Raw genomic sequence first — 26258 nt, 5'->3', positions numbered from 1 at the left:
TTTCCCTGACCCTGCGATTTTGCAGGTTAAATGTAATTCTGATGTCTTTGTCTTGGTGTTTCCTGGGTTCTGTTACTCTGCTATTAACAGTTGGGTCCTGTGTTTGTGTAGATGGCACAGTAAATGAGCCAGACATGTCTGCGAGTTTCTGTCCTGATCACAAAGCACCCATGGTGCTCTTCTTAGACCGTGTCTATGGCATTACTGACCAAAGCTTCCTTCTTCACCTGCTGGAAGTTGGGTTTTTACCAGATCTAAGAGCCTCTGCCTCTTTGGACACAGTGAGTATTTTACTATGGAGTTGAGATACAGTGGCTGGATGTAGTGGAGTTTCAGATTTGAGTTTTGGGTTTTGTTGGTTTGGTTTCTTTGTTTTTAAAAAGGGGGCAGCATAGCATTGCTGTAATCACAAAGAGGAACAATTCATTTACTCTTAATTCATAAGTGCTCGTGGGCATTCAGTATCACCTTATGAAGTAACTGTGTGATGTAAAGGCTTGGACTCCAAGCTTACATGAGTAACAGGCTGTAACAGGCCTAACCCTTACTTCAATTTCATGTGTGCCTCCAGGAATTAGACTGAAAATCTGTGTGGATATGAAGAAATTGAGTTGAAAAGTGCTGCTTGATGCTTCATGATTTTGTTAACTTAAGACAGAAACTGCACACAGCTTTTTGCTAGTGTTGATTTTAGGGTGCAGCTGGGCAAGAGGTAGGAGATGAGCAGGTGACAGTGGATTTTCTTAGGTTAAAAAAGTGTAGCTTTTGTCCCCATCTATACTGGGAACATCATGTCAGGATGCAGCTGCTAAGAGAGAGACTTAAGGAACATTTAATATGTTTTATAGACTTCCTATTCAGTAACCTCTTTCCACATGATACTAACAATCATTTACTACTTTGCACAGGTTTCTCTGAGCACCACAGAGGCAGCTCTGGCACTGAACAGATATATTTGCTCAGCTGTGTTTCCATTACTCAAAAGATGTGCCCCACTCTTCTCTGGCACAGAGCACCATGCCTCCCTGGTGGACTCCATGCTACACACCATCTATCGGTTATCCAAGGGACGTTCCCTTACGAAAGCACAACGAGACACCATTGAGGAGTGCCTGCTTGCTATCTGCCAGTATGTATGGGATCCCAGGAGAAACAGAGGGCTTTGTGTGTCTTGATCATTCCTTTCTTCATGTTTAGTGTTCTTTTCCCCCTCTACTGTGCCCTGGTGAGAACTCACCTGGAATATTGCATCCAGTTTTGGGCTCCCCAGTTCAGGAGAGATAGGGATCTACTGGAGAGAGTCCAAGGGAGGGCTACAAAGATAATGAAGGGGCTGGAGTACTGCCCTATGAGGCTGAGGGACCTGGGGCTGTTTGGTCTGGTGAAGAGAAGAAGACTTAGAGAGGATCTAATCAATGCTTATAAATATCTGAGGACTGGAGGTCAAGAGGGAGAGGACAAACTCTTCTCAGTTGCACCCTGGGATAGGAAAAGGGGCAGTGGGTATAAACTGCAGCACAAGGAGTTCCATCTCAACATAAGGAAGAATTTCTTTACTGTAAGGGTCCCAGAGCACTGGAACAGGCTGCCCAGAGAAGCTGTGCAGTCTCCTCCTCTGGAGCCTTTCCAGCCCTGTCTGGATGTTCTCCTGTGTGACCTGCACTAGATTCTGTGGACCTGCTCTGGCAGTGGGGTTGGACTTGATGATCTATGGAGCTCCCTTCTAACCCCTATCATCCTGTGACTCTGTGACCCTTCAGTGCTGGATCACACTGGACTGGATGATCTTGGAGGTCTCTTCCAAGTAGAGATATTCTGTGATTCCCTATCATGCAGAACGAAGATGATTTTGTTCTTAACATGCAATAAGTGTCCAGAGTGTATGGTAAGTTAGAACATAGAATTGTCAGGATTGGAAGGGACCTCAAGGATCATCTGGTTCCAACCCTTCTGCCACAGGCAGGGACACTTTCCACTAGATAGATTGTCCAGAGTCACATCCAGCATGGCCTTACAATCTTCCAGGGATGAGGCTTCCACCACTTTTCTGGGCAGTGTGTTCCAGTGTCTCACCACCCTTATGGTAAAGAAAACTTTGGGGTTTATTCACAAGAGACAATGGATTTCAATCTTTGCATTACAGGTGCTGTGTTATTCAAGCTGTCATGTTGGTAGCAGCTTTATGGTGCTTAAGAGAAGTTACGATTTCTTTTGAAAACAAAACCCTGGTGACTAAAAAACTTTTCTGGCAGTGTGCTGGGGACTTAGGAGATGGATGAATTTGTATTTCTGATTGTGTGGTTTGAAGAACCTTCACCCTTTTGGGGGGGATTGTTCTGTTTCGTGTGGTTGTTGCTTTTGGTTTTTTATGAAGAAAAGGGGGAAAAAATACCCCTCAAGTCTCCAAGCCCTAAAACTGATCCAGACCCCAAAGTGAGCACTGAAGGAATTGAAATACAAATTCACCAACTGAATCAATGCTCAATCTTTGTTGTCAGCTGTAGTGCTACTTGTCTGGGCAGTGGACTGTGAAGTTAGTGCTGCAATCTGCATTTTCAGTTTGTGCACAACATTGGACCACTGCCATAAAGAGAACAGAGTAGAAATGAAAAAGATTCAAAGTAGCCCAATCAGAGAGATCAACATAAGGCATAATCTTGCTCCCTTGGAACAGCTTAGTGGACCTAGGAATCTTGAACCTTAAAAAGTCACAACTGACGGTGGAGGCACCGTCCCTGGGGGTCTTCAAGAAAAGACTGGATGAGGCACTTAGTGCCATGGTCTAGTTTATTGGTTAGGGCTGGGTGATAGGTTGGACTAGATGATCTTGGAGGTCTCTTCCAACCTGGTTGATTCTATGAGGGAGAGGTATAAAAGGAGCTCTTTTACATTGATTTTGAGTCCTATAGATCGCTGAAATTCAACAGCTCAAAAAGAAATGTTGTGTAAATTGCTCAGTGTTCCAAGTGATGTTTTTTCCTTACAGGAATAATCATAATGTATTTCCCAGATCGGTTTTGGTTAGGATTTTTCTGTCACTTTTAGTGTCACATAGGAAACTGTTCTGTTTCTTTAGCATGGATTGTCCCCTCTGTGTGTTCTGAGCAAAATCCAGCACCCTTCCCTCTACTGTCACATGGCACAATCACATCTGTTGCCTGTTCACTCAGGAGAGTCCTAGAATGGCTCAGGTTGGAAGAGACCTCAGAACTTACCTCCAACCTCCCCACCATGGGCAGGGTCACCTCTCAACTAGACTCAGATGCTCAAGGCCTCACCCAGCCTGGCCTTCAACACCTCCAGGCAGGAGGCAGCCACAGCCTCCCTGAGAAGCCTATTCCAGTCTCACCACCCTCCTACTAAAAAACTTCCTCAGCTCCAGTCTAACCCTGCTCTGCCTCAGCTTCAAACCGCTCCCTCTTGGTCTGCCTCTAGACACCCTCATGATAAGTCCCTGTACAGCCTTCCTGCAGGATCCCTTCAGGTACTGGAAAGCAACGGTGAGGTCCCCCTGAAGCCTTCTCGAGGCTGCACACCCCCTGCTCCCTCAGCCTGCTGTCCCAGCAGAGGTTCTCCAGCCCTAGAAGAGGAAGGAACAGCCTCAAGCTGCACCAGGGGAGGTTTTGGGCTGAAGATGAGAAGGATTTTTTTCACTGCAAGAGTGGTCAGGCATTAGAACAGGCTGCCCAGGGAGGTGATGAACTCCCTGTCCCTGGATTTGTTGAAGGTCCTTTAGATGTGATGCTTAGCAATGTGATTTAGTGGTGGCCTTAGTAGATTAGGGTTCATAGTTGGATATGGCGATTTCAAGGCACTCTTCTACCCTGGATGATTCTATGATCTTCCTGTGCTGTATCTTTCTAGACGTTGCTGAAGCACAGTGAGATTGCTCAAGCACCTACTGTTGGCTTTTCAGAATGCCTTTAATTATCAGTTGGAAATTCAATATGTAAATGGATTGCAGTTGTTATTTCATATTCACTGGGCCTTATGGACTTTACTAAGAACTTCTGGTTTTTAAATTACAGCCACTTACGTCCCTCTATGCTGCAGCAGTTGCTGAGAAGGCTGGTTTTTGATGTGCCCCTCCTCAATGAATACTGTAAAATGCCTCTCAAGGTAAATGCTTTGCTTTCTGCACGTGCATAAAACTTGCCTCACAATCATCTGCCATTGTCATGTCTTTAGAAGCAGAACAGAACATGAAGCAGTGTGAAATGTCTCCTGAATTGAAAATAAGATCCTCTTTTTATAAAGTCTTTTGAATTGAGTATAATGATGACAGTTTTTGTGCAGTCTTGCCTAATGCAAACAGTGTATGGGACATGGTAAATTAACTGGGTCACTTTTCCCACTGCTCCAGCAAGGAAATAATTGAAATTATCAAATTAAATGTTAGCATTACCTTGATATTTCTTTTTCTGCTATCTGAACTCTAAGAACTCATGGTATGATGCATAGTCCAGGAATTAATTTACTATCTGAACTATAACAACTCATGGTAGTATGTGTAGTCCAGAAATTAATTTGGAGTAACACCTACAGAAAATAAGATTCAGGGAGCAGAATTCACCATTCACCTTTGAGTGATCTTCAGCTGAGGTCTTCTCGTCCTGTAAATAGAGAATTGCAGCTGTGAGATGATAAATTAATTACCTGGATTTTGAGTTTTCCTCTCAGGTGTGCCTGCTGTTCCTGTGGGGATAAAAGGGCCTGGCCTGAGGTCTGCAAGTCTTTTTATAGCAGAATTGAAATTCTGTCACACTCTGAATCAGAGTTGCTAGGTTCACAGACATTTCTGGACTGTCATTAAACCTGGAGCAAAAGTGTGTTAAAGAAGGGGAGTGTTTGCTTTGGGGACTTCATTCTTATTTTCCCCTTCCTTACAAAATTCCAGGAAAAATTCATATGCCAGGATTCCAGTCTGATGCTAAAAGAAATGGTAGAATTTCCAGCAGGGTGGGAGTTTGTATTTGTAGAGAAGTAATGAGTGTAGATTAGGAATGTTGTGGAAACTGCAGCACTAGTGGTAGAAGCTAAGTCTTCAGCTGGGCTGGTACAGTTCATCTCTGCCAGAGCTCTTTCCATGCAGGTGCAGCACTGTCCTGCTGGTGTCTTTTGCCGTGTTTGGAGTAGCTCTGAGGCCATCAGCTACAAAGGACAGAAGTAAAATCAATTTGAATTTGGAAAACTTTTTCCCCCTCCTGATTGGTACCCACTTCTTTGTCTCTATCCTGTGAGATAATCTGTATTCAGGTGGTCACAGTCCTCAAGTTTTGTCATTTTGCTGCTGACTGTCACCACTCTGAATGCCACTGCAGCAGCAGCTGAGTATAATTCAGGCTTTGTGCTTCCACAGCATGGCCTCTGCTGCTCTCCCAAAGACAGAAAAAGGAGGGGGGAAAAGGCTATTTTTATAAGCCAGCAGAACTAAAGTGCTACACCCAGCGTGCTCTGGGCAGGCTGAGGAGTTGGGCAGAGTAACCTTATGAATTTCAGCAAGGGCAAGTGTAAGGGACCTGCACCTAGGGAAGAACAACCCCATGGCCCAGTGTGGGTTGGGGATTGATCTGTTGGAGGGCAACTCTGGGTAAAGCTCCTAAGAGTCCTGGTAGACAACATGCTCATGAGCCAGGAAAGTGCCCTTGTGTTCAAGAAGACTGAGGGCATCCTGAGATGTATTGGAAGGGCTGTGATTAGCAGGTCCAGAGAGGATCTCCTCCCGCTATATTCTGCCCTGGTGAGGCTTCATCCATAATTTTGTGCCCAGTTATGGGCCTTTAGGGTCAAGAAGGACCTCAGGGAACTGCTTTAGAAAGTCCAACACAGAGCCACAGAGCTGCTGCAGGCAGTAGAACATCTCATGTGAGACAGGCTGAAGAAGCTGGGGCTTGGAGCAGAGGAGCCTGAGGGCTGCCCTCATTGCTGCTGCTAAAGATGTGCAGGGCAGTGTGGGCATGACACAGCCAGGCTCTGCTCAGGGATGGCTGAGGACAGGACAAGGGCACAGGGCTTAAGCTGGAGCAGAGGAGGTGCCACAGGAACAGAAGGGAAAACTCTTTCCCTGTGAGGATATTGGAGCCCTGGAGAAGGCTGCCCAGAGAGGTTGTGGAGTCTCCTTCTCTGCAGACATTCCAAACCCACCTGGATGTGTTTCTGAGTGGCCTGCTCTAGGTGATACTCTGTGGCAGGGGGACTGGACTGGATGATCTCTGGAGGGCCCTTCCAACCCCTACCATTCTGTGACTCCATAAGATGAGCAGTAGTGGGGCAGCTGTTTGGAGAAGCGCTGGCAATTCAGCTTCCGCTGCCCAGCGTCTTCGGTCAGTTCCAATGTTTTACATGCTCTTTTATTTTCTCAAAATCTAGCTTCTGACAAATCACTATGAGCAGTGCTGGAAATATTATTGTCTGCCTTCAGGAATGGGAAGCTATGGAATTGCAGCAGAAGAAGAATTGCATTTAACTGAAAAACTGTTCTGGGGAATATTTGATTCCTTGTCGCATAAGGTAATGATCGTAGCTGAGATTCTAGTGTAGGATGACTGTCAAACCATTACACTAGTGATGTGCCCTGCCAAGCCTGAGAAATTCCTGTTGTAACAATTCTTTTGGCTAACGTGGGAGATAGGGCAGTGAATGCTTTTAATGAGGTAACTCTAACGACCCTTCAAATGCTGAATCTCTGGAGATTCTCTCCCAACTAATGAAATGTCAAATCTTTGGAAGTACCCAAACAGCCTGATGCTAGTAATGAGGCAGGTTGCTTGCTGCACTAACAAGCCAGGCTTGTCCTTTCTCCTATCTTAGTTCTACTAAAATCCATTTTACTGACATAAATGAAAGAAATTATTGTATTTGTTGGTCAGTTTTCTGGTGTAAGCACAATTGGTTTGCTACCTGTTTCCATTTTTCATCTCTTTTCCCTCTTGTCAGTTTTCTTTTTATGGCCCAGTTTAAGGAACGTGATGCAACGTTCTTAGAAATAAACTTTTATCTTTTACCTGTTGCAGAGTGTGATCTTGAGATTTTATCACTTGGTCACGTTTTTTTTTCTCCAGATAGGATTTTTCTTTTGATAAGAGAAATTCTTTACTGAGTCAATATTTCTGTGCTTGATTGTGCTCAAACGTCAGGTTGATCAGGTTGTCACTACAGGACCAGTAGTGATCTTTTTTCATTGCATCTCCCTGACTATATGTTCTAGTTCTAACCAGCAGGTTTAAATACTCTGTTCTGTAGGCATTCTGATTTACACTATGGAAGTGATCTCTGCATCATTCTAAAATGGCCTTTTGGAAGCCTCTTTAGCATTTGGTTTTAGTGCTGTTCCCCACCCTCTTAATGCTTTCACAAGTGCAAAAAGCATCAAGAGGACCCCAAAAAAATGTTTGCAATTGGTGCAGCTTAGCTTTTGAGAGGTAAATGAGGATGGTGTATGGCTGCCAACACTGGTGGACCTCTGTGACAGCATTTCCCTTTTTCTGTAAATGGTTTGTTCCAGTGTAAAGCTGTTCCCTATTCTGTTGAGTTGGACCAAAACATTTGCAGGTTTGGTCTTTTCGTGGCTTCCAGCAGTTTAATGGAAGCAATTTACCCAGGGATCTGACTTCTTTCCGTTGTGCAGTACACGTTGGAGAGTGTTGCAAAAAAACTAGAGGAAGGCAAAGCCTCTACATTTTAGTCACTTTGCTTGCTGTGATATAAACATAGTATTTGATTAGCAGGTATTCTCAAATGGGCCTTAAAACTGGCCTTCAGCATTTTCTTGACACCAAATTCAGACTTAGAGGAGCATGCAGTGTTCCTGGTTCTAATGAGTTGAAATATTTTTGCAATGTTGAAGGTTTTTTCCCCTACAAATGCATGATTAGTGCCTGTGTTGTAACATCCAAGCAGGTTACCTGTGCACTCTGAGTCAAACTTTATTAAATAATTATAGTCCCATTAAAGTTTTGCACTGCAGTGCTCATCAGGAGGTCTTTAGGCCTTTAAAAGTTGTATCCTGCCTCTTTCACAAGTGAAGAATCTGAAAGGTAGAGACTTGATTCTAAACTCACTGTTTAGAAGAGCAAGTGTGCTTGTTCACCTCTTAGCAGGACAGTTTGGGAAAATAATGAACTGACAGCTGCAGGAAAGCACAATTTCATGTAACCAGCATCATTTAAACTGAAATAGATCAGGGGAAAAGAGGGAGAAATGGCAATGGCTTCTGCAGCTAAGATAGGAATTAGTCACTGTAGAATTGAGACAGCATTTGATAGCTGATTGCACTTCTGTTGCTATCCCAGCAGCCCCTGGCCCTTCCTACATAGGTTGTCATGACTCTGTATGTCCTTACACAAGAGGCAGCAGGCTCTTGGGTTCATTTCAGGAGCCTTAGAAATGCATAAGATTGACACCAAGCAAGAGAGTCACGCAGCAGTAATTTTCCTCTGTGCTTGGTTTCTGGAATGTGCTTTGCTCTCTGTTTGCATGTTCTAATGTTCCCATATGGCTGCTTGGTTTTCACTAACACTTTGCATGTTTTTCTATTGGATTTTCCAACCAGTTCCTATCTCTCCTGCAGAAGTATGATCCAGAGCTCTTTCGTATGGCTTTGCCTTGTCTAAGTGCTATAGCTGGTGCCTTGCCCCCTGACTATTTAGATACACGAATTAAGTCAACTTTGGAAAAGCAGACTTCGCTGGATCCAGAAGGAAATTTTGATCCCAAACCTGTCAGCACTGCTAAGTAAGTGACATAAATCATACTGATTTCCTTTCCTTAGGTATTTTTCTGCTGTTTCCTTTCAAGGCTGTTTTTCTCCCCTGTAGGGAGGGTTGGCTGCTGACTGATGCTTTCATGGTATCAGTACCTTTGAGAAATAGTGTAGGGGTTTTTGCTTCCTCCTGCAGGACACTGCAACATACCTTGTTTACCATATATAAAAGCTGTTCTTTCCTCTCAGTATTGCCCAGATGTTAAATACTTCCACATTGCATTTGCAGAGTCCATAGTAAACTCAACTCCTTGTGTACTCTATTACTCAACAGTTCAGCTGGCTGGGATATATGCACCTCCTGTACATTTGCTACTGGCATTGTTTAGTGTGTGCTTATAGCCAATGGAACAAGAACATGAAAATCTGGGATTCCATTTACTCCTTGCCTGATTTTTGTAAAATCTTCACTTTATTTTGAGAATTCCTCCATAGCAACCTGTTCTCCATGGACAGCAATGTGCCCTGGTGGCCAAGAAAGACAGTAGCATCCTGGAGGGCAGTAGGTCCAGCAGATCCAGGGAGGTTCTCCTCCCCATTCACTCTGTCCCACCTGGAATACTGCATCCATTTCTGGGCTCCCCAGTTCAAGAGGGACAGGGATCTACTGGAGAGAGTCCAAGGAAGGGCTACAAGGGTGCTGAAGGGCCTGCAGTACTGCCTGACAAGGAGATGCTGAGAGCCCTGTGGCTGAGAGTCTGCAGAGGAGAAGGCCGAGAGGGGATCTGATCAATGTCTATAAATATCTGAGGGCTGGGGGTCAGGAAGGAAAGGACAGGGACAGCCTCTGCTCACTTGTGCCCTGGGATAACACAAGGGGCAATGGATGGAAACTGCAGCACAGAAAGTTCCACCTCAGCATGAGGAAGAATTTCTTGACTGTAAGGGTCCCAGAGCACTGGCACAGGCTGCCCCAAGAGGTTGTGGAGTCTCCTTCTCTGGAGTCTTTCTAGCCCTGTTTAGATGTGTTGCTGTGCAACTTGCACTAGTTTCTATGATCCTGCTCTGGCAATGGGGTTGGACTTGATGATCTATGGAGGCCCCTTCCAACCCCTAACATCCTGTGACCCTGTGACATGACAAACAGGTCATTAACAGGGACTTGTCCTTCCTGGTACACTTGTGCTTTTAAAATACAAATTTCAAATACTTTCTATTCAAGAACTGAGGATTGCTACTTGATTCTTGCTATTAATGTCTTATCCCTCCATGATTATGCAGTATGAAACATCCATACCATTAGTTTCCTGTTGTAAGAATCACCAAGGAAAAAAAGTGTCTCTAGTTATGGTGAAGAGGTTTTGTTTTCTTTGTGATTTAAGTTTCTAGTAAGTGTAACTGTTATGTCTTTGGAGGTTGCCTGAAAATGCTCCTATAGCTCTGCTTTGTTTTGTGGCCTTGCTTCTAAAGAGAATGGAGTTCCCAAGCCAAATTCCTTCATCTGGAGGTGAAGTCTTTTGATTAGTGTTATCTCATCCTGGCATGTCCTTCCTAGGCCAGGCTGCAGTAGCTTGAGGCTGACTGACTTTGCTCCTCTTTCTTCACAGCCTCGTGCTCCCCGAGAAGCTGGAGTACATTGTCAGCAAGTATGCTGAGCACTCCCATGACAAATGGGCCTTTGACAAGGTAGGAATTATTTTAAGTCTGGCAACTGTCAGAAAAGGACAATACCTGACAGAAACACTGGGTAGCTTATCTGTTGGGTCCTTCCTGGGAGTGCATTAATGCTTGTATATGTCTTGAAGGGTCCATGGAACAAACCATTTTCTCAAGAAAATGCACTGAAATTGGTCACCTTTTCAAAGTGGCCAAAATTTATTAGGACAAAGATTTCACAGGAATTAAAAAAGGGTACTTGGATTGTTTTGTTTTTTTCTTTCTTTCTTTTATTTTCTTCTTTAAATAAGGGTATGTAGATCTTGGCTTAATTTTGCTTGGCAATGATGGTTTGTGACTGGGTGTAAAATTCACTTTGGCTGCAGCAGCAATGTGATCTGAGACAGTACCTGCAAAGTCTAATGTCTTTTTTTGCTTTTTCTTGTCTTTTTTTTTTAATTTCAGAATCTGTATTTACAGCTTTTCTTCCTTTTTTAGCCTTAGGCAGACTGTTAAGTATTGATTTCCTCTCTTAATTTCCCAAGTGCTCTATCACTGTCTTTCATTTCTATTTTACTACTTCAAAGTAGCTGTAAGCCAAGACAATATATGCTACTTAGTAAATAACTTTTACAATAAAACATTTAATACAAGCCTTTTTAGTGTTACATATTGCCAAAAGATTTCACTAAATGGGACTTTCCTAGTTAAATTTGAGCAAAATGCAGTTGGATGGAGTTGCAGGTTTTGGTAACTATGTTGGGAGTGTTTGGATATGAGTAATTCATGCAATCTAAGTGTAAATTTTAACCCTCTTCAAGGAAAAAAAAAGGTAGAGATGAGGTTAAGTAATTTATTATTGCAATTAATAACAAATTAGTCATGGAATGGCTTAGGTTGGAAGGCAGCTCAGAGCTTATCTCCTTCAATCTCCCTGCTATGGCAGGGATGCCTCTCAACTAGACTCAACTGCTCAAAGCCTCACCCAAACCGGCCTTGAACAGTCCAAGGGAGGAGGCAGTCTCAGCCTCCCTGGGTGGCCACTTACATAAAAATAACAATTCTGTTGTGTGGGGCTGTGTCTGCCAATGTGTGGAGGAAAGTATGTAAATGTACACACATTCATCTCAGTTAATATTAAGGTAAGAGAGCCGCTAAGTTTAGTGCCTGGTCTGTTAATGTTACATTTTTTTGGCTGTGCTGCTGCATTTAGCCTCTTGGAGAAACAGAGACACTCCTTTCACCTTAGCCAGTACCTCCATAATCCATCAGTCTGGTAGAAAGGGGCTCCAAACTGGTTGCATGAGGTTTGGTCTTCCAGGATGGCATCTGCCAGTCAGGGCTGTGTTCTCTTCCTTTGCATCCACAGCTGGCTGCGTGCCCTTTTGACAGAGACCTCAGTGGCAGAGTTTAGATTAGCAGAACTGCCCAGTTTGCCATTACTCATCTGTGTTGTTTTCAGCTGCTTCTTTCAGTGCATTTCTGCTTTTTTTCAGACTAACACTGGATGGAAATATGGGGTTTCTCTGGATGAAAATATGAAGACTCATCCATTATTAAGACCTTTCAAAACTTTAACTGAAAAGGTAATAGAGGAATTGTCAGCTGCATTAGTACAAAGCAGATTGATCTGTGTACCTTTTATAGAGGCTGTTTCAAATTGATTTTAAGAGGAGGAAAGACAAACTAGAACTCCTACAATTAAGAATGGCAACACCTATATGCTAATGTGGATGGCTGTTAACCTTACACAAAGCCTGGTCCATCTGAATCATAGAATGGTTTAGGTTGGGAGGGACCTCCAAGGCTGATCCAGTCCAACTCCCCTGCAGGCAGCAGGGACGTCCTCCACTAGATCAAGTTGCCCAGAGCCCTGTCAAGCCTCACCTTGAATATGTCCAGGGATGGGGCCTCCCTGGGCAACCTGTTGCAACGTTCTACCACTCTCATGGTAAAGCACCTGGACCAGTCTGTAGTCAGAGTATGAATAGCACAGGATTTGCAGGCCTTCCTGGGTGAGAAATGACTGGCAGCAACTTCTAGTTTTTAGATGAAAGTGTAATTTAACCGATCTGAAGGCAATTTTGTCTTCAAGAAAGAGAATAGAAAAAAAAATAAGAAAGCATAGGTGATGCCTCAAGTGAAAATGGTGAAAAGCATTTTTCATCTGCATTTCCTGACAAGCCATTAATGGCTTCTGGTTGTCAGACTAGTGAAATGAATTTGACTTCTGTTAAGTATTTTTGCAGAGATTCATTGGGTGACTCAGGTAAGTCATTCGCATTTGATCCCTCTTTACCACACTTTTACTGTTCAGCAAATTGAGATGACAAAAAACAGAGAGGGATTCAAAAGATTTAATTTCCCAAGGTTTCTAAATCACTTTGAAGTTTTTGAAGAGGAGGTGAAGAATTGTTGGTTATTATTAAAGCAGTAAAAAAAGTTTTCTGAATTGTCTCCGATGAGAACTGTTGAAATTAAAGGTCAGATCTTTGCCTACAAACTGCTATGTTTGTACACATAGTGAAGGAGTGATTTTGCTGGGACAGAATCACAGACCTGCCATGAGCTGCAGGCTGTTGGTAGTTATGAGCCAGGGCATCTGGCCCAATGGCATGGATATAAATAGTGGAAGTCTGAGAATAGGCCCTCGTGTGCTGCTGCTTACACATGGTGCATGCTGGTCTGACTGACCAACTTCACAGCACTTCTGATGCTATGGGGATAGTTCCCAGCACAGATACAGACTGGGTGCAGAGGTGGGTTGAGAGCAGCTCTGAAGAAAGAGACCTGGGGATGTGGGCTGCTGAGAAGCTCCCCAGGACCCAGCGGTGCCCTCATGCAGCCCAGCAGACAGCTGTGTGCTGGGCTGCAGGCAGAGGAGTGTGGGCAGAGGGCAAGAGGGTGAATTCTGCCCTTTGGATCTGCTCTGCTCAGACCTCGCCTCCAATTTTGCCTCCAGTGCTGGTGTCTCCAGCAGAAGGGCACAGAGCTGCTGGAGTGAGGCCAGAGGAGGCCACAAAGGTGTTCCAAGGGCTGGAGCACCTCTGCTGTGAAGACAGGCTGAGGGAGATGGGAGTCTTCACCCCAAAGAAGAGAAGGCTTCAGGGGGACCTTTGAGCTGCCCTCTCATAGCTGGAGGGATCCTGCAGGAAGGCTGCAGAGGGACTTCTCATCAGGGTGTCTAGAGACAGGACAAGGGGCAATGGTTTGAAGCTGAGGCAGAGCAAGGTTAGACGGGAACTGAGGAAGAAGTTCTTCAGTGTGTGGGTGGTGAGACTCTGGAACAGGCTGCCCAGGGAGGCTGTGGCTGCCTCCTGCCTGGGTTTGTTGAAAGCCAGGCTGGGTGAGGCCTTGAGCCGCTGATTCCAGTTGCAAGGTGTCCCTGCCCATGGTGGGGTGGTTGGAGGAGATGAGCTCTGAGGTCCCTTCCAACCTGAGCCATTCTAGGATTCTATTTAGTGCTAGAGGATTCAGTGAATAAGTTTCCATATGAAAACTACATTATTGATGCAGAGCTCACTTGAGTGATCTTAGTTTGTAGTATATATCTCATCAATAAATGCCACCAAGAACAAATTGCCCTCGTGTGGAAGTGAATACCTCATCTCTGGAGATATAACATACAAATCCTGTTCACTTTTCTGACAGGTGGCAATTTAGAAACAAGGACAGAATATTTTTATTGGCTGTTTGTTACTTGCTAAATGCAGAGAAATGTTACATTATTTTCTTGAAAGGAAAAGGAAATCTACCGTTGGCCTGCCAGAGAGTCACTGAAGACCATGTTGGCACTGGGATGGAGTCTAGAAAGGACCAGAGAAAGTGGAGATGCAATAATGCATCAGCGTGAAAATGAGAAGCTCCGCAACATGTCTCAGTCTAGCCAGGTACAGTGCAATTGGATTTAGAAAGCAAAAGCCTTCTTTGTTAACTTACTTAGACATCATACCTCATTATGGGAATTTTATGGTTTGTATATTTGTATATTTTTTCCAATATAAGTGAACTTTTAAGAGTTCTGAGATTTGAAGTCCTGTCACTCATAAAAACTGAAGTATAACTAAAGGGCTGTGCTGAGTAGGTCCTGAAGGGTTCTCCTCCGCCTCTACTCTGCCCTGGTGAGGCCACATCTTGAACTGAGGTGCCCAGAACTGGACACAATATTCTAGAAGAACCTCAGAGAACTGCTTGAGAGAGTCCAGCACAGAGCTGCTGCAGGCAGTGAAACATCTCCTGTGAGGACAGGCTGAGGGAGTTAGGGCTTGGAATAGAGGAGCCTGAGGGCTGCCCTCATTGCTGCTGCTAAAGATGTTCAGGGCAGTGTGGGCAGGATGCAGCCAGGCTCTGCTCAGGGATGACCGAGGACAGGACAAAGGGCACTGGGGGCAAGCTGGAGCAGAGGAGGTACCACGGGAACAGGAGGGAAAACTTCTCCCCTGTGGGGGTGGCACAGCCCAGGAGCAGGCTGCCCGGATGAGGTACTGGGTAGGTTTCCAGCCACCCCGTGCTTCCCTCCACCATGGTTAACACATACTGCTTGCCACTACGAGACCGAGGCAGAGTGATGTAATCAATCTGCCAGGCCTCCCCATACCTGTACTTTGACCACCTTCCCCCGTACCACAAAGGCTTCATGCGCTTGGCTTGCTTTATGGTGGCACAGATGTCACATTCATGGATAACCTGAGTTATGGCCTCCATGGATATGTCCACGGATCTGTCTCGGGCCCATTGGTATGTGGCATCTCTTCCTTGGTGACCAGAAGAGTCATGTGCCCACCGAGCTAAGAACAGTTCACCTTTGTGTTTCCAGTCCAGGTCAATCTGGCAGATGTGGGCAGCCTGGTCAGCTTGGTGGTTATGCTGCTGTTCTTCAGTGGCTCTGCTCTTTGGGATGTGAGCACTGATGTGTCGGATTTTAACCGGTCGTTTGTCCAGGCGTGCAGAAATGTCTTGCCAGAGATCAGCAGCCCAAATAGGCTTCCCTTTTCTCTGCCAATCATTTCTCTTCCACTCCTTCAGCCACCCCCATAAGGCATTTGCTACCATCCATGAGTCAGTGTAGATGTATAGCATTGGCCACTGCTCTCGTTCTGCAATGTCCAGGGCCAGCTGGATGGCTTTCACCTCAGCATACTGGCTGGATTCGCCTTCTCCATCTCTTGCCGTCTGGAACCCGGCGCCAAATAAATTGTCTTGGGTTCAAATGTAAGTTCCCAGAGACTCTTATAAATTTGGTAGACCCAATGACAATTTATAGAATTTATAGAGCGCCCTCCCCTCTTCCCCCTCCTTTCCCCAAAAGACAGGGAGAGAGATAAAGGTAGGGACACCCAGATAAATCAATCTCACTCGATTTGGAAGTTAAAAAGGAAAAGTTTAACATTAACTTTAGAAAAAGGGATTGGAGGTAGGGGAGTTTACAAAGGATAAGGAAGGGAAAACAACAAAATACAAACAGGGATGGATACAACCCGAGTAGTGTGATGGTGTCTCTGCCTCGTGGCTGGTATGCAGTATCAGTGTGTGTGTGATCATGAACGCAGGTAAAGGAGGAAAAAAAAAAAAAAAAAAAAAAAGGGAAGAGACAGGCAGCTCCTGTCTCTTTTATACCGCAGGAAGTGGGGGGAGTGGGCTAACCATCACCTGGAGTGTGGCCCACCCCTGAGGAGGGGCCAAGACCCCTAGGGTCAGGTTCAGGGTCACTCCCCCAGGAGTGTTAACCCTATACACCGGAGAAATTGTGGAGTCTCCTTCATTACAAGTGACAAGTAAGACTGTGTATTTAGTAGTTTTTGTTCAACCTACATGCAGACTTCACGGGTGGTTCACAGTATCTGGCATTCTAATGTAGTACAGTCTCATTTTTTTCCATTTGTAATTTTCTCCACAGCATTTTGAGACTTACTGCTCAGTATATTTGTCACTTGGAAGGGGGAAAGCTGTTTTAAACTATGAAAAGTGCTGGGGGATTTTAATGGTACCCTTTGGGGTGAATTAAACACTCATTTATGCTTCAGTACAGTGGAATTTAATGAGTGGTGAACTGGGCAGAGAGCTTCTGCAAGGACTATTCATAGACATATCATGAGCTGATTCCTTACGTACTCTTGCACTCAACCTTTGAGCATCGCAGTCAGACATCTTAAGCCTGTACTGGGTTCCTACCCCAGCAGCAATTTTGCTTACCAAAAGCACTCTGTTACAAGACAGTACTTCAGCATTTCCAACCCTTCAGCAAACCTCACTCCCCTACAGGCACTCCCTTTGGCTTTGACATCTCTGCTTCCAGATAGTTGTATGTGTTCTGCTGTTGGACCTTCTTGCCTTAGAAGACCATTGAATCATAGAGTGGTTTGGGTTGGAGGAGATGCCCAAAAGTCACCTCATCCAACTCCCCTGCAGGCAGCAGGGACACCTCCATTAGAGCAGGTTGCTTACAGCATTTTTTCAAGCCTTACTCTGAATATCTCCAGGGATGGAGCCTCAGCTACCTCCCTGGGCAAACTTATTCCAGTGTTCCACCCCTCTCATGGTGCAGAACTTGTTCCTGACATCCAATAGAAATCTCCTGTTGCATGATAGGTATTCTTGAGGAGTCCAGCACTTGTAAAAGCAGCATCTGACTGAAATCACTGATGTATATGTGACCTTTCACATTTAACATATACTCAATGAGTTTATTGCACACTTTAAATGTGTTAAGACTACCTAAATGTATTACACTCTCCTTTTCCCTAGTCAGTGAATTCCATGAGAAAATGACCTGTTTTAACTCCTTGCTGTAATATCTTGTCTGTAGTACATGGCTGGCTTGCTCAGGCTGTGCTGCACTGGTTCTGTCATGTTTTGAAGGCACCTCTTGTATGACTCATGACTGGTCTGTCATAGGCTGAGCAGCATAGTTCTAGCAGCTCGCCATCTGTTACACACAGATCTAAGCCTCTGTGACAGCCTTCTTATTTTCACGTCAGCAGATACGTCCTCTTAATTCTCTAGTGTGTGTCTCCAGCATGTGGCAAAATGAAAGGTGAATGCACCTTTCTACCAGAAAGTTTAAAAATGTGCATGGTTTTACTCAGGTCAGCAGCAGAGGTGTTCTTGCAGAACATAGAATCATAGAATCAAGCAGGTTGGAAGAGACCTCCAAGATCATCCAGTCCAACCTATCCCCCAGCCCTGTCCAGTCAACCAGACCATGGCACTAAGTGCCTCATCCAGGCTTTGCTTGAACACCTCCAGGGACTGTGCCTCCACCACCTCCCTGGGCAGCCCATTCCAATGGCAAATCACTCTCTCTGGAAAGAACTTCCTCCTAACATCCAGCCTATACTTTCCCTGGCACAACTTGAGACTGTGTCCCCTTGTTCTATTGCTGGTTGCCTGGGAGAAGAGGCCACCCCCACCTGGCTACAATGCCCCTTCAGGTAGTTGTAGACAGCAATGAGGTCACCCCTGAGCCTCCTCTTCTCTAGGCTGAACAACCCCAGCTCCCTCAGCCTCTCCACACAGGGTTTGTGTTCCAGGCCTTTCACCAGCTTTGTCACCCTTCTCTGGACACATTCCAGCACCTCAACATCTCTCTTGTATTGAGGGGCCCACAACTGGACACAGTACTCAAGGTGTGGCCTTACCAGTGCTGAGTACAGGGGAAGAACATTAGACTCTTCTCTCTGAAATACTTCAGCCTAAAATTAATTTGCTTTTGTTGTGTTCTTTTTCCCTCCCCACAGGGAAATGGATATAGCCCAACACCCCTTGATCTTTCTAATGTGGTGCTTTCTAGGGAGCTTCAGGTTGGTGTTTGTGCTTTGCATGTGTTGTGCTGAAAAGAATTAATAGAGTTGGGATGTTATGATGAATTACTTGAATTTTGTCAGGTTTGTGGCTGTGGCTCTAGAAAGGTGCACACCTTGAATTTTGGGTGTGATTGTGGCTGTGGCTCTAGAAAGGTGCACACCACAACATTTACGCACTGAAAGGAGATATGTCCAGTGTTTATCCCATTACTGCTTCCTGAGTTCCTAGAAAAAGTGATCCTGAAGCTAGGGAAGGGGCTGTAAACAGCACATGATGTGTACCCTCTGCTTGAATGTAGGAATGACACTGGACTGTGATGTTTCTTCACCACAAGAGTGTGGGCTTTACTCAAGATTGTAAAGCTATGTAGATTTACATCGTTTTTAGCTTTCACCTTTTAATTTTGCATCTTGTTTTTTTTTTTCCTAATGGTAATGTAGGGAATGGTTGAGGTAATGGCAGAAAACTATCACAATATATGGGCCAAAAAGAAGAAAATGGAGTTGGAAAGCAAAGGTAAGCCAGAATCCTGTGAAAGAAAGTGAGAGAGAAGAAACAGTCTGAAAGAAGACAGTGTAAGACAATCAAAACTGTTGCATTTTATACTTGAAGCAAAACAAATATTACAGCAGGAAAACTTATAGTTCTTTCAACTTACTAAAGGTGGAGGGAGTCACCCTTTGTTGGTACCTTACGACACGCTGACAGCCAAGGAGAAATGGCGCGACCGGGAAAAGGCACAAGAGCTGTTTAAGTTCCTTCAGGTCAATGGGATCATCATATCTAGGTAAGCTGCACTTCTTTTAATATATCCTCCATAAATCAAAATCCTTCTTGTTTTCACATTCAGAAAGATTTCTGAAATAGCATAGACAGATAATGTTTTCAGCAGCTGTGTGAGCATAGTAAATACAAAATGCAGCAGAAGCGAAGTTAAATAAGTAGGTGGTTCAAAGTAACAGCAAGTGGCATCAGTAAGGATCACCAGAAAATAAACCTGAGGTCTAAAACTGAAACATAGCCAAGTGAAAGTTCTTTTCAGTCCAGTTCTTCAGAGAAATGTGGGTTTGAGTTGTGTGAAGCACTAAGACCAAGTGCTGCTTTGTGGCCATTTGGTCCTTCTATCCAAGGAGAAGCCCAGACTGTGTTAGCTGTACTCCAGCTTACTGTCAGGAAGAAAGATGGCCTCTGGGAACTTACACATGATAAAATAATTCCTTATACTGTATTCTTCGTATTTTGGAATTGAGCTGTGAGTTACTGGACTATAACTATCATTTCTTTTCTTGCTTATGAAACACCAGAGCACATAGGAGCCTTCACATAGGCATTGTTGTAAACTCAACTGTGTTAATGAACAGTTTTCTGTACATGCATGTAGTGAGCTCTTACCATTTTTCATTTACTTATGCTTTGCAAATCTGTGTCTCTGGTGAAAGTACACACTCAGAAATTCCTGCAAATTAATTAGTAGGATCTGCAAAAGATAACTTCATTGGTGTCTGCAAGTAATAGTATTTCTTAGGATATCAGAAGACATCTCTAAATACACATTTCTGTGTTACTACGGAGGAGGATTCCCTCTTGCCATGTGTAGGCTCTCAGCTTGGAACCAACCAATGCCACCAAACATTTTTATATCCTCTGTAATTAGAGCCAGTGAATTGAAAAAGCAGGTTTGGTTCCTGCAGATGAGTGGTCTTTTGAAACACTGATGGAATTGATCACATGTTGATTTCAATACTACTTTAAAGCTGAATCTACTTGGGTTAGGAAGACAATGTTTGCAGGGGCATGTCATCCTGGGAAAGTCTGTTCAGATTCTTCATGAGGAGCAGGCAAAGAGTTTGCAGTAACTGTCTGTGTTGACTCAACACAAGTCAGCAGTGCCCAGGTTGCCAAGAAGGCCAATGGCATCCTAGCTTGTGTCAGACACATGGTGCCAGCAGGGACAGGAGGCGATCATCCCCCTGTGCTCAACAGTGCTGAGGCCACACCTTGAGTGCTATGTTCAGTTTTGGGCCCCTCATCACAGGAAGGGCATTAAGGGCTGGAGTGTATCCAGAGAAGGGCAGCAAGGCTGGAGAAGGGCCTGGAGCCACCTGGGTTATGAGGAGGGGCTGAGGGAGCTGGGGGTGTTCAGGCTGGGTAAGAGGAGGCTGAGGGAAGACCTGAAGGGAGGTTGGAGTGAGGAGAAGGCAGCCTCTGCTCAGCAAAACGACCAGAGAAAATGGTCCCAAACTGTGCCAAAGGAGGTTCAGGATGGATATTAGGAAATATTTCTTCACTGAAAGGGTTCTCAAACATTGGAATGCTCTGTCCAGGGCAGTGCTGGAGTGATCATTCCTGGAGGTGTTTAGGCAGCCTGTGGAGCTGGTGCTTAGGGACATGGTTCAGTTGTGGTCTTTCAGTGCTGGGTTGAAGCTTGAACTGGATGAGCTTGGAGGTCTCTTCTAACTAGACAGACTGTGTGATTCTGTGAGGGTGAATCAAGATCATCCCCTACTCAGTGTTTTCTTCAGAAGAATATGTACATATTTTCAAGCATGTATAAAATCTTGTGAAGCACTGACTGCAATTATCACATTTCCAGAACGGCATTCTTGAAGGCATTGCACTAATCACTAAACCAGGGTAATTCTGTATAATTGGAAATGTATGGGTGGCACAGTGTGTGTACTTTACATATACCATCTGCCTCTGTTTTGATTTTTGCTCCTCACTCTTCCTTGAGAACTCTTTTTGAAGCACTTTTGGGTGTTTATGACATACAGATAAATCTCTTGGGCCTTGCTCAGTACATGGTAGAAACAAGAAGGCATTTTGTAAAGCAGCTTTGAATCTCTACAGGTTTTATTGGTGCTGCCATTGTTATTTATCAGAGCTACCAAGGTGTTGGTATTTTGGAAAGGATATGTAATCTCTGAGCAACAATGGCTTACTCAGAAAGCAAAAAGAGAGTATATATAGTGATCTCACTTTAAAACCAGCTACATGCTTGGCTACACTACCCTCTGTGGCAGTGACGCAGCAGGAGATGCCTGCCAGCCATACCTCGCTGTTGCTACCCATGAAATTCCTGGGTGTGCTGTATCAGTTAGGAGGAGGTTATAAAACCATAGGACTCTCCAAACAGAATGTTTTATTATCATTTTTGCAAAGACACTGTAGGATTGGAGGTTGGAGTCCTTTTATATGTATGTGTGAAATGGGACTGGAACGTACGCCTTGGTTTCCTGCTTTGATCCTCCTAACTATAACCATTCCTCTCCTGTTAGCCATGTTCTGACGTGGTCAAGAGCACACATTTTGGTATTAGATATTGTTGTTGTTTAATCTCCTGCTTCATGAGCCTTCTCCCACATAGTTGCGTTTTTCCTTGGATTCACCTCATAGCTATTTTTTCACCTAAATGCTAAGAAGTTTCAGGACAATCATCTCCTCTGCACCACAAAGAAGTTCAGTAACTTTCCTGGTTCTTCAATCATTTCTTGCCTTTGCCTCAATGTCACACACTACCAGTTCCTCATTTCTTCCCTACTTCTGACACACTTCAAGCCCTCTGTAGACTCTGCACCACTTCTAGCCAGGTCATTTTTTCTAACTGATAGTAAAGTGTAGTACTTAAACTGATTTTGGAAAGCTGTGATAACAGACTTCCTAAACACTTGGTACTTGAATCTGTCAGCAGTAAATTGAGTGGCCAATGCATTGCTCTTTTTGATTTCAATGTCCCATGGCTTCATTTGTCCAAGAGCACAGTGCTCTTAAGTTAAGAAATGTAACAGTTCTTGCTGTGCAGCTGGCAACTCAGAGCTGCTGTGGAAGGTCGTTTTTAACTTGTGCAAATCACCATACTGTGAAATGTGTGGAATGCTTCCTAAGGCTGACATAGTTTGTACTGCTGCCATCATCAGTGCCGTTTGCCTTACTGCTCTCTAATCCAGGGGTCTGAACGACATGGAGTTGGATGCTTCCTCCATGGAGAAGAGGTTTGCCTTTAAGTTTCTGAAGAAAATTCTAAAGTACGTCGATTCTGCACAAGAGTTTATTGCACATTTGGGTAAGTTGTGTGTTTTGTACTGGAAAGGCACCAAACAGTTGATACTTCAATACATGGACTGGTGCTTAAATCTTGGTGACCACTATTATCATATCCTGGGCTGTAGACAGAGGAGTGTGGGCCGAGGGCAAGAGAGGGGATTCTGCCCCTTGACTTTGCTCTGCTCAGACCCCATCTCAAATCTTACCTCCAGTGCTGGTGTCCTCAGCAGAAAAAGGACACAGAGTGGCTGGAGTGAGTCCAGAGGAGGCCACAGAGGTGATCCAAGGGCTGCATCATCTCTGCTTTGAGGACAGGCTGAGGGACCTGGGGATGTTCAGCCTGGAGAACAGAAGGCTCTAGGGGGACCTTACAGTTGCTTTCCAGTACCTGAAGGAATTCTACGGGAAGGCTGCAGAGGGATTTTTCATCAAGGTGTCTAGAGACAGGACAAGGGGGAGTGGTTTGAAGCTGAGAGCTGAGACAGTGCAGGCTTAGATGGGAGCTGAGGAAGAAGTTCTTCAGTGCAAGGGTGGTGAGACACTGGAACAGGCTGCCCAGAGAGGCTGTGGCTGCCTTCTGGCTGGGGTGTTGAAGGCCAGGCTGGGTGAGGCCTTGAGCATCTGAGTCTAGTTGTGAGGTGTCCCTGGCCATGGTGGGGAGGTTGAAGGAAATAAGTTCTGAAGTCTCTTCCAACCCAAGCCATTCTAGGATTTAAGAAACTTGTTCATCTCCCCTACCAACAGCAACTGAGAGCCCTGGGGCTGTTTAGTTTTGAGAGAAGGCTGAGAGGGGATCAGATCAATGTGTACAAATATCTGAGGGGTAGGTGTGAAGTGGCTGGGGCCAATCTCGGTGGTCAGCAGCAATAAGACAAGAAGCAACAGCCACAAAGTGGACCATAGAAGGTTTCACCTCAACATGAGGAGACTAACTTCTTGGACATCTGTAACTAGATAAACTGTGTCTGCTGGTTTGTGTTTTGGCAAAGTCAAGATTGCAAGGCTATATCACAGAGATTGCCTTATTAGACAACTTCTTATCTGTGTCTGCTTTGTTTGTATCCTTGCAGAAGCCATTGTAACCAGTGGGAAAACTGAAAAATCGCCACATGAGCAGGAAATAAAATTCTTTGCCAAAGTGAGTGACTTAGTATTTCAAGTTGTATGCCTATGCATTCATTGTGCAGAACATGGGAATGTGTACAGTTAGCCTGCTCTTCAGGTAATAGAAATAGATCTTTTGCTTTTTTGTCATAGTAAGTAATGGATTAAAAGTTGTTAACAGGTATTTCAAAATACCTTCAAATATATTTCAATACATTTGCTGGGTTCAGCTCTTTCAGAAGACTTCAATATCTCTGTGTGAAAAGGAACACAGAAATTAAAGGACAGCTTGTTTATAACATGAAATTAGTAAGTCTCACTGAAGATGCAGAGGAATGTCTTACACTTTTGTGTACCTAATCAGGAAATAAGGAACATTTAGGATTTAATTTAAGATCTGTTCAGCCTGGAGAAGAGAAGACTCCAAGGAGACCTTATTGTGACCTTCCAGTATCTGAAGGGGGCCTGCAGGAAAGCTGGGGAGGGACTTCTTAGCATGTCAGGTAGTGATAGGGAAATGGAGCAAAACTAGAAGTGGGTAGATTGAGATTGGATATTAGGAAGAAGTTCTTCACCACGAAGGACACTGGAACAGTTCTTCACTGGTGAGACACTGGAACAGGTTGCCCAGAGAGGTGATGGAAGCCTTATCCCTGGAGAATTTTAAGGCCAGGCTGGATGTGGCTGTGGGGAGCGTGATCTAGTGTGAGGTGGCAGGGAGGCTGGAGGTGAATAATCGTTGAAGTCCCTTCCAGCTCTGACAAGTCTGTGATTCTATGATCATTAGAAAAAAAAACCAACCAAACAAACAAAAAGTCTCAACACTCTCTCCCTTTCTATCTGTGTTGGACAGTTGTGTAAATAGTGGCAAAGAAGAGTGCTCAAAGCTCAGTGCTATTTATCACTATTGAATGTGAGCAGAGAAATCCTGCAGTAGTAGATCCAAAAGAGAGAGATTTCTGTCACTTGTTATTTTACATAACTTTTAAGTCAAAGTGTAAGACTTGAGGTCTGAATTGAAGTGGGTTTGTGTCTGAAATGAGAGAATACAGCTGTCACAGAACTTGAATGAACTTTAACCAACTGGGGCATTGTTGCTACATTTCCCATTGTCCTCTGTGAAAAACACGTTTTGTGTCTGTGTTTCTTAGGTTCTTTTGCCATTAGTTGATCAGTACTTTACAAACCATTGCCTCTACTTCCTGTCTTCTCCAACAAAAACACTCAGCAGCAGTGGATATGCATCAAATAAGGAGAAGGAAATGGTAGCAAGGTAAGTAGAAAATGGAGATATACACAGGAGGGTTCTATAGAGATAATTAAAGGTCTATTCTTTGATTTAAAAGAAAAGGTGCTTCAAAACCTCACTGTCCTCCCATAGAAAGTGAATCATTCATTCTGCATCAGAATGGCTGTGAGTAGGATTCCTTCGTTTATAATTGAAAAATTCTCTCCCTGTATATGCTAATTATTTATGCAACATATTCTATTTCAGCATTAAGATATACACTTGTGGGTGATAATACCAAACCCAGCAAATTATCCTGCGAGAAACGGAGCTAATAAACGTTAGTTGGGTTTGTCTGTCATTACCGATGGCAGCTCCTGGTTGAAGCTGTGGAGTCATTTAGATAGGTTCACATTTAAACTTTGGGAGATCAGAAATTCTGACAATACCACGAAGCAGCTTTTTAGGGCTAATTATGGCCTCTCCTTTCTCTTTGCATATATTGCCTCTGCACCCACACAACAACTGCTGGAATGTCACAGTTTTTGGATGTCTGCAGTGGCTCAGGTTTGGATGTAAGCGGCCATTTGACTCAAAGTTGTTCCAGAACAACTCGATTAAGAAAGAGACAGTTGGTTTTAATTTGTGATGTGCTACCTTTACAAAAATGGGATTTCCATTTTGCTGCAATTAATGTTTAGCAGTTAGTATTTATTTTGGTTTTAACTGCTGGTCTTTGCCAAGTTTTCTCTGCCTTAAAGGAGTGCTGCCAGTTATTTTTGGGGGGACGTTTCATATTGGATTCTTTCAAACTGTCCTTTACACTCATGATTTCTTACTTCAGCTGTCAGTTTCTCAGATTTCTTTTTCTTTCTTTCACTAGAAATCAGTTTCACCAGAGTTGGCTACTTTTCTCAGTAGATATAAAATTTGAAAGCAGAGGCTGCTTACATGTTACCTAAGGTCATGCCTAGCACTGAACTTCATAGATTGCATCTTTAGCTTATCTTCCAGCACATCTTTGCATTTCTCTCAGTAGTTTTTACCCTTTTGTTTTCATCTCTTAAGTGAGTGTTGAGTCTCTAAGATTCTGCCTTGCATATTTTTATGTAATGCAGCTGGAAGCGCAGTAAGATAATGGTCCAGCAGTTAGGAAAGTCAGCTCAGATTCAAGAGGATAGAGCTTTTGTTCCATTTATCTTAATAGTGTTACAACAGAAGGACACAGAGCAGCTGGAGGGAGTCCAGAGGAGGCCACAAAGGTGATATATCTCTGCTGTGCGGACAGGCTGAGGAAGCTGGGGGTGTTCAGCCTGGAGAAGAGAAGGCTCCAGGGGGACCTTACAGCTACCTTCCAGTGTCTGAATGGATTCTACAGGAAGGCTTCAGGGGGTCTTTTCATCAGGGTGTCTAGAGGCAGGACAAGGAACAAGGGGGCATGGTTTGAAGCTGAGGCAGGGCAGGGCTAGATTGGAGCTGAAGTAGAAGTTCTTCAGTAGGTGGGTGGTGAGACTGTGGAATAGGCTGCCCAGGGAGGCTGTGGCTGCCTTCTGCCTGGGGTGCTGAAGGTCAGGCTGGGTGAGGCCTTGAGCATCTGAGTCTAGTTGCGAGGTGTCCCTGCCCATAGTGGGGAGATTGGAGCAGATAAGCTCTGAGGTCCCTTCCAACCTGAGGCATTCTAGCATTCTGGTTTTATTTCAGTTCGTTTCAAGTTCGTGCTTC

The 26258-nt window shown here is 44.3% G+C and overlaps 1 protein-coding gene across 1 annotated transcript in view; it reads left to right on the top strand.

Annotated features, from left to right (window-relative positions):
* Positions 1–26258, top strand: part of RYR3 (ryanodine receptor 3) — a 236770-nt gene that overhangs the window by 149698 nt on the left and 60814 nt on the right. Inside the window, exons 47-60 of the mRNA XM_064147758.1 lie at positions 112–281; positions 909–1129; positions 4029–4119; positions 6370–6510; positions 8552–8733; positions 10309–10387; positions 11854–11943; positions 14098–14247; positions 18094–18156; positions 18601–18676; positions 18824–18947; positions 22108–22223; positions 23275–23342; positions 24460–24581. Coding sequence (XP_064003828.1) covers positions 112–281; positions 909–1129; positions 4029–4119; positions 6370–6510; positions 8552–8733; positions 10309–10387; positions 11854–11943; positions 14098–14247; positions 18094–18156; positions 18601–18676; positions 18824–18947; positions 22108–22223; positions 23275–23342; positions 24460–24581 — 1693 coding nt within the window. The remainder of the gene's footprint in view (positions 1–111; positions 282–908; positions 1130–4028; positions 4120–6369; positions 6511–8551; positions 8734–10308; positions 10388–11853; positions 11944–14097; positions 14248–18093; positions 18157–18600; positions 18677–18823; positions 18948–22107; positions 22224–23274; positions 23343–24459; positions 24582–26258) is intronic.

Source organism: Pogoniulus pusillus, chromosome 1 (assembly GCF_015220805.1).
Source record: "Pogoniulus pusillus isolate bPogPus1 chromosome 1, bPogPus1.pri, whole genome shotgun sequence".
NCBI lineage: Eukaryota > Metazoa > Chordata > Aves > Piciformes > Lybiidae > Pogoniulus > Pogoniulus pusillus.
This window is presented reverse-complemented; position numbering and strand designations above follow the sequence as displayed.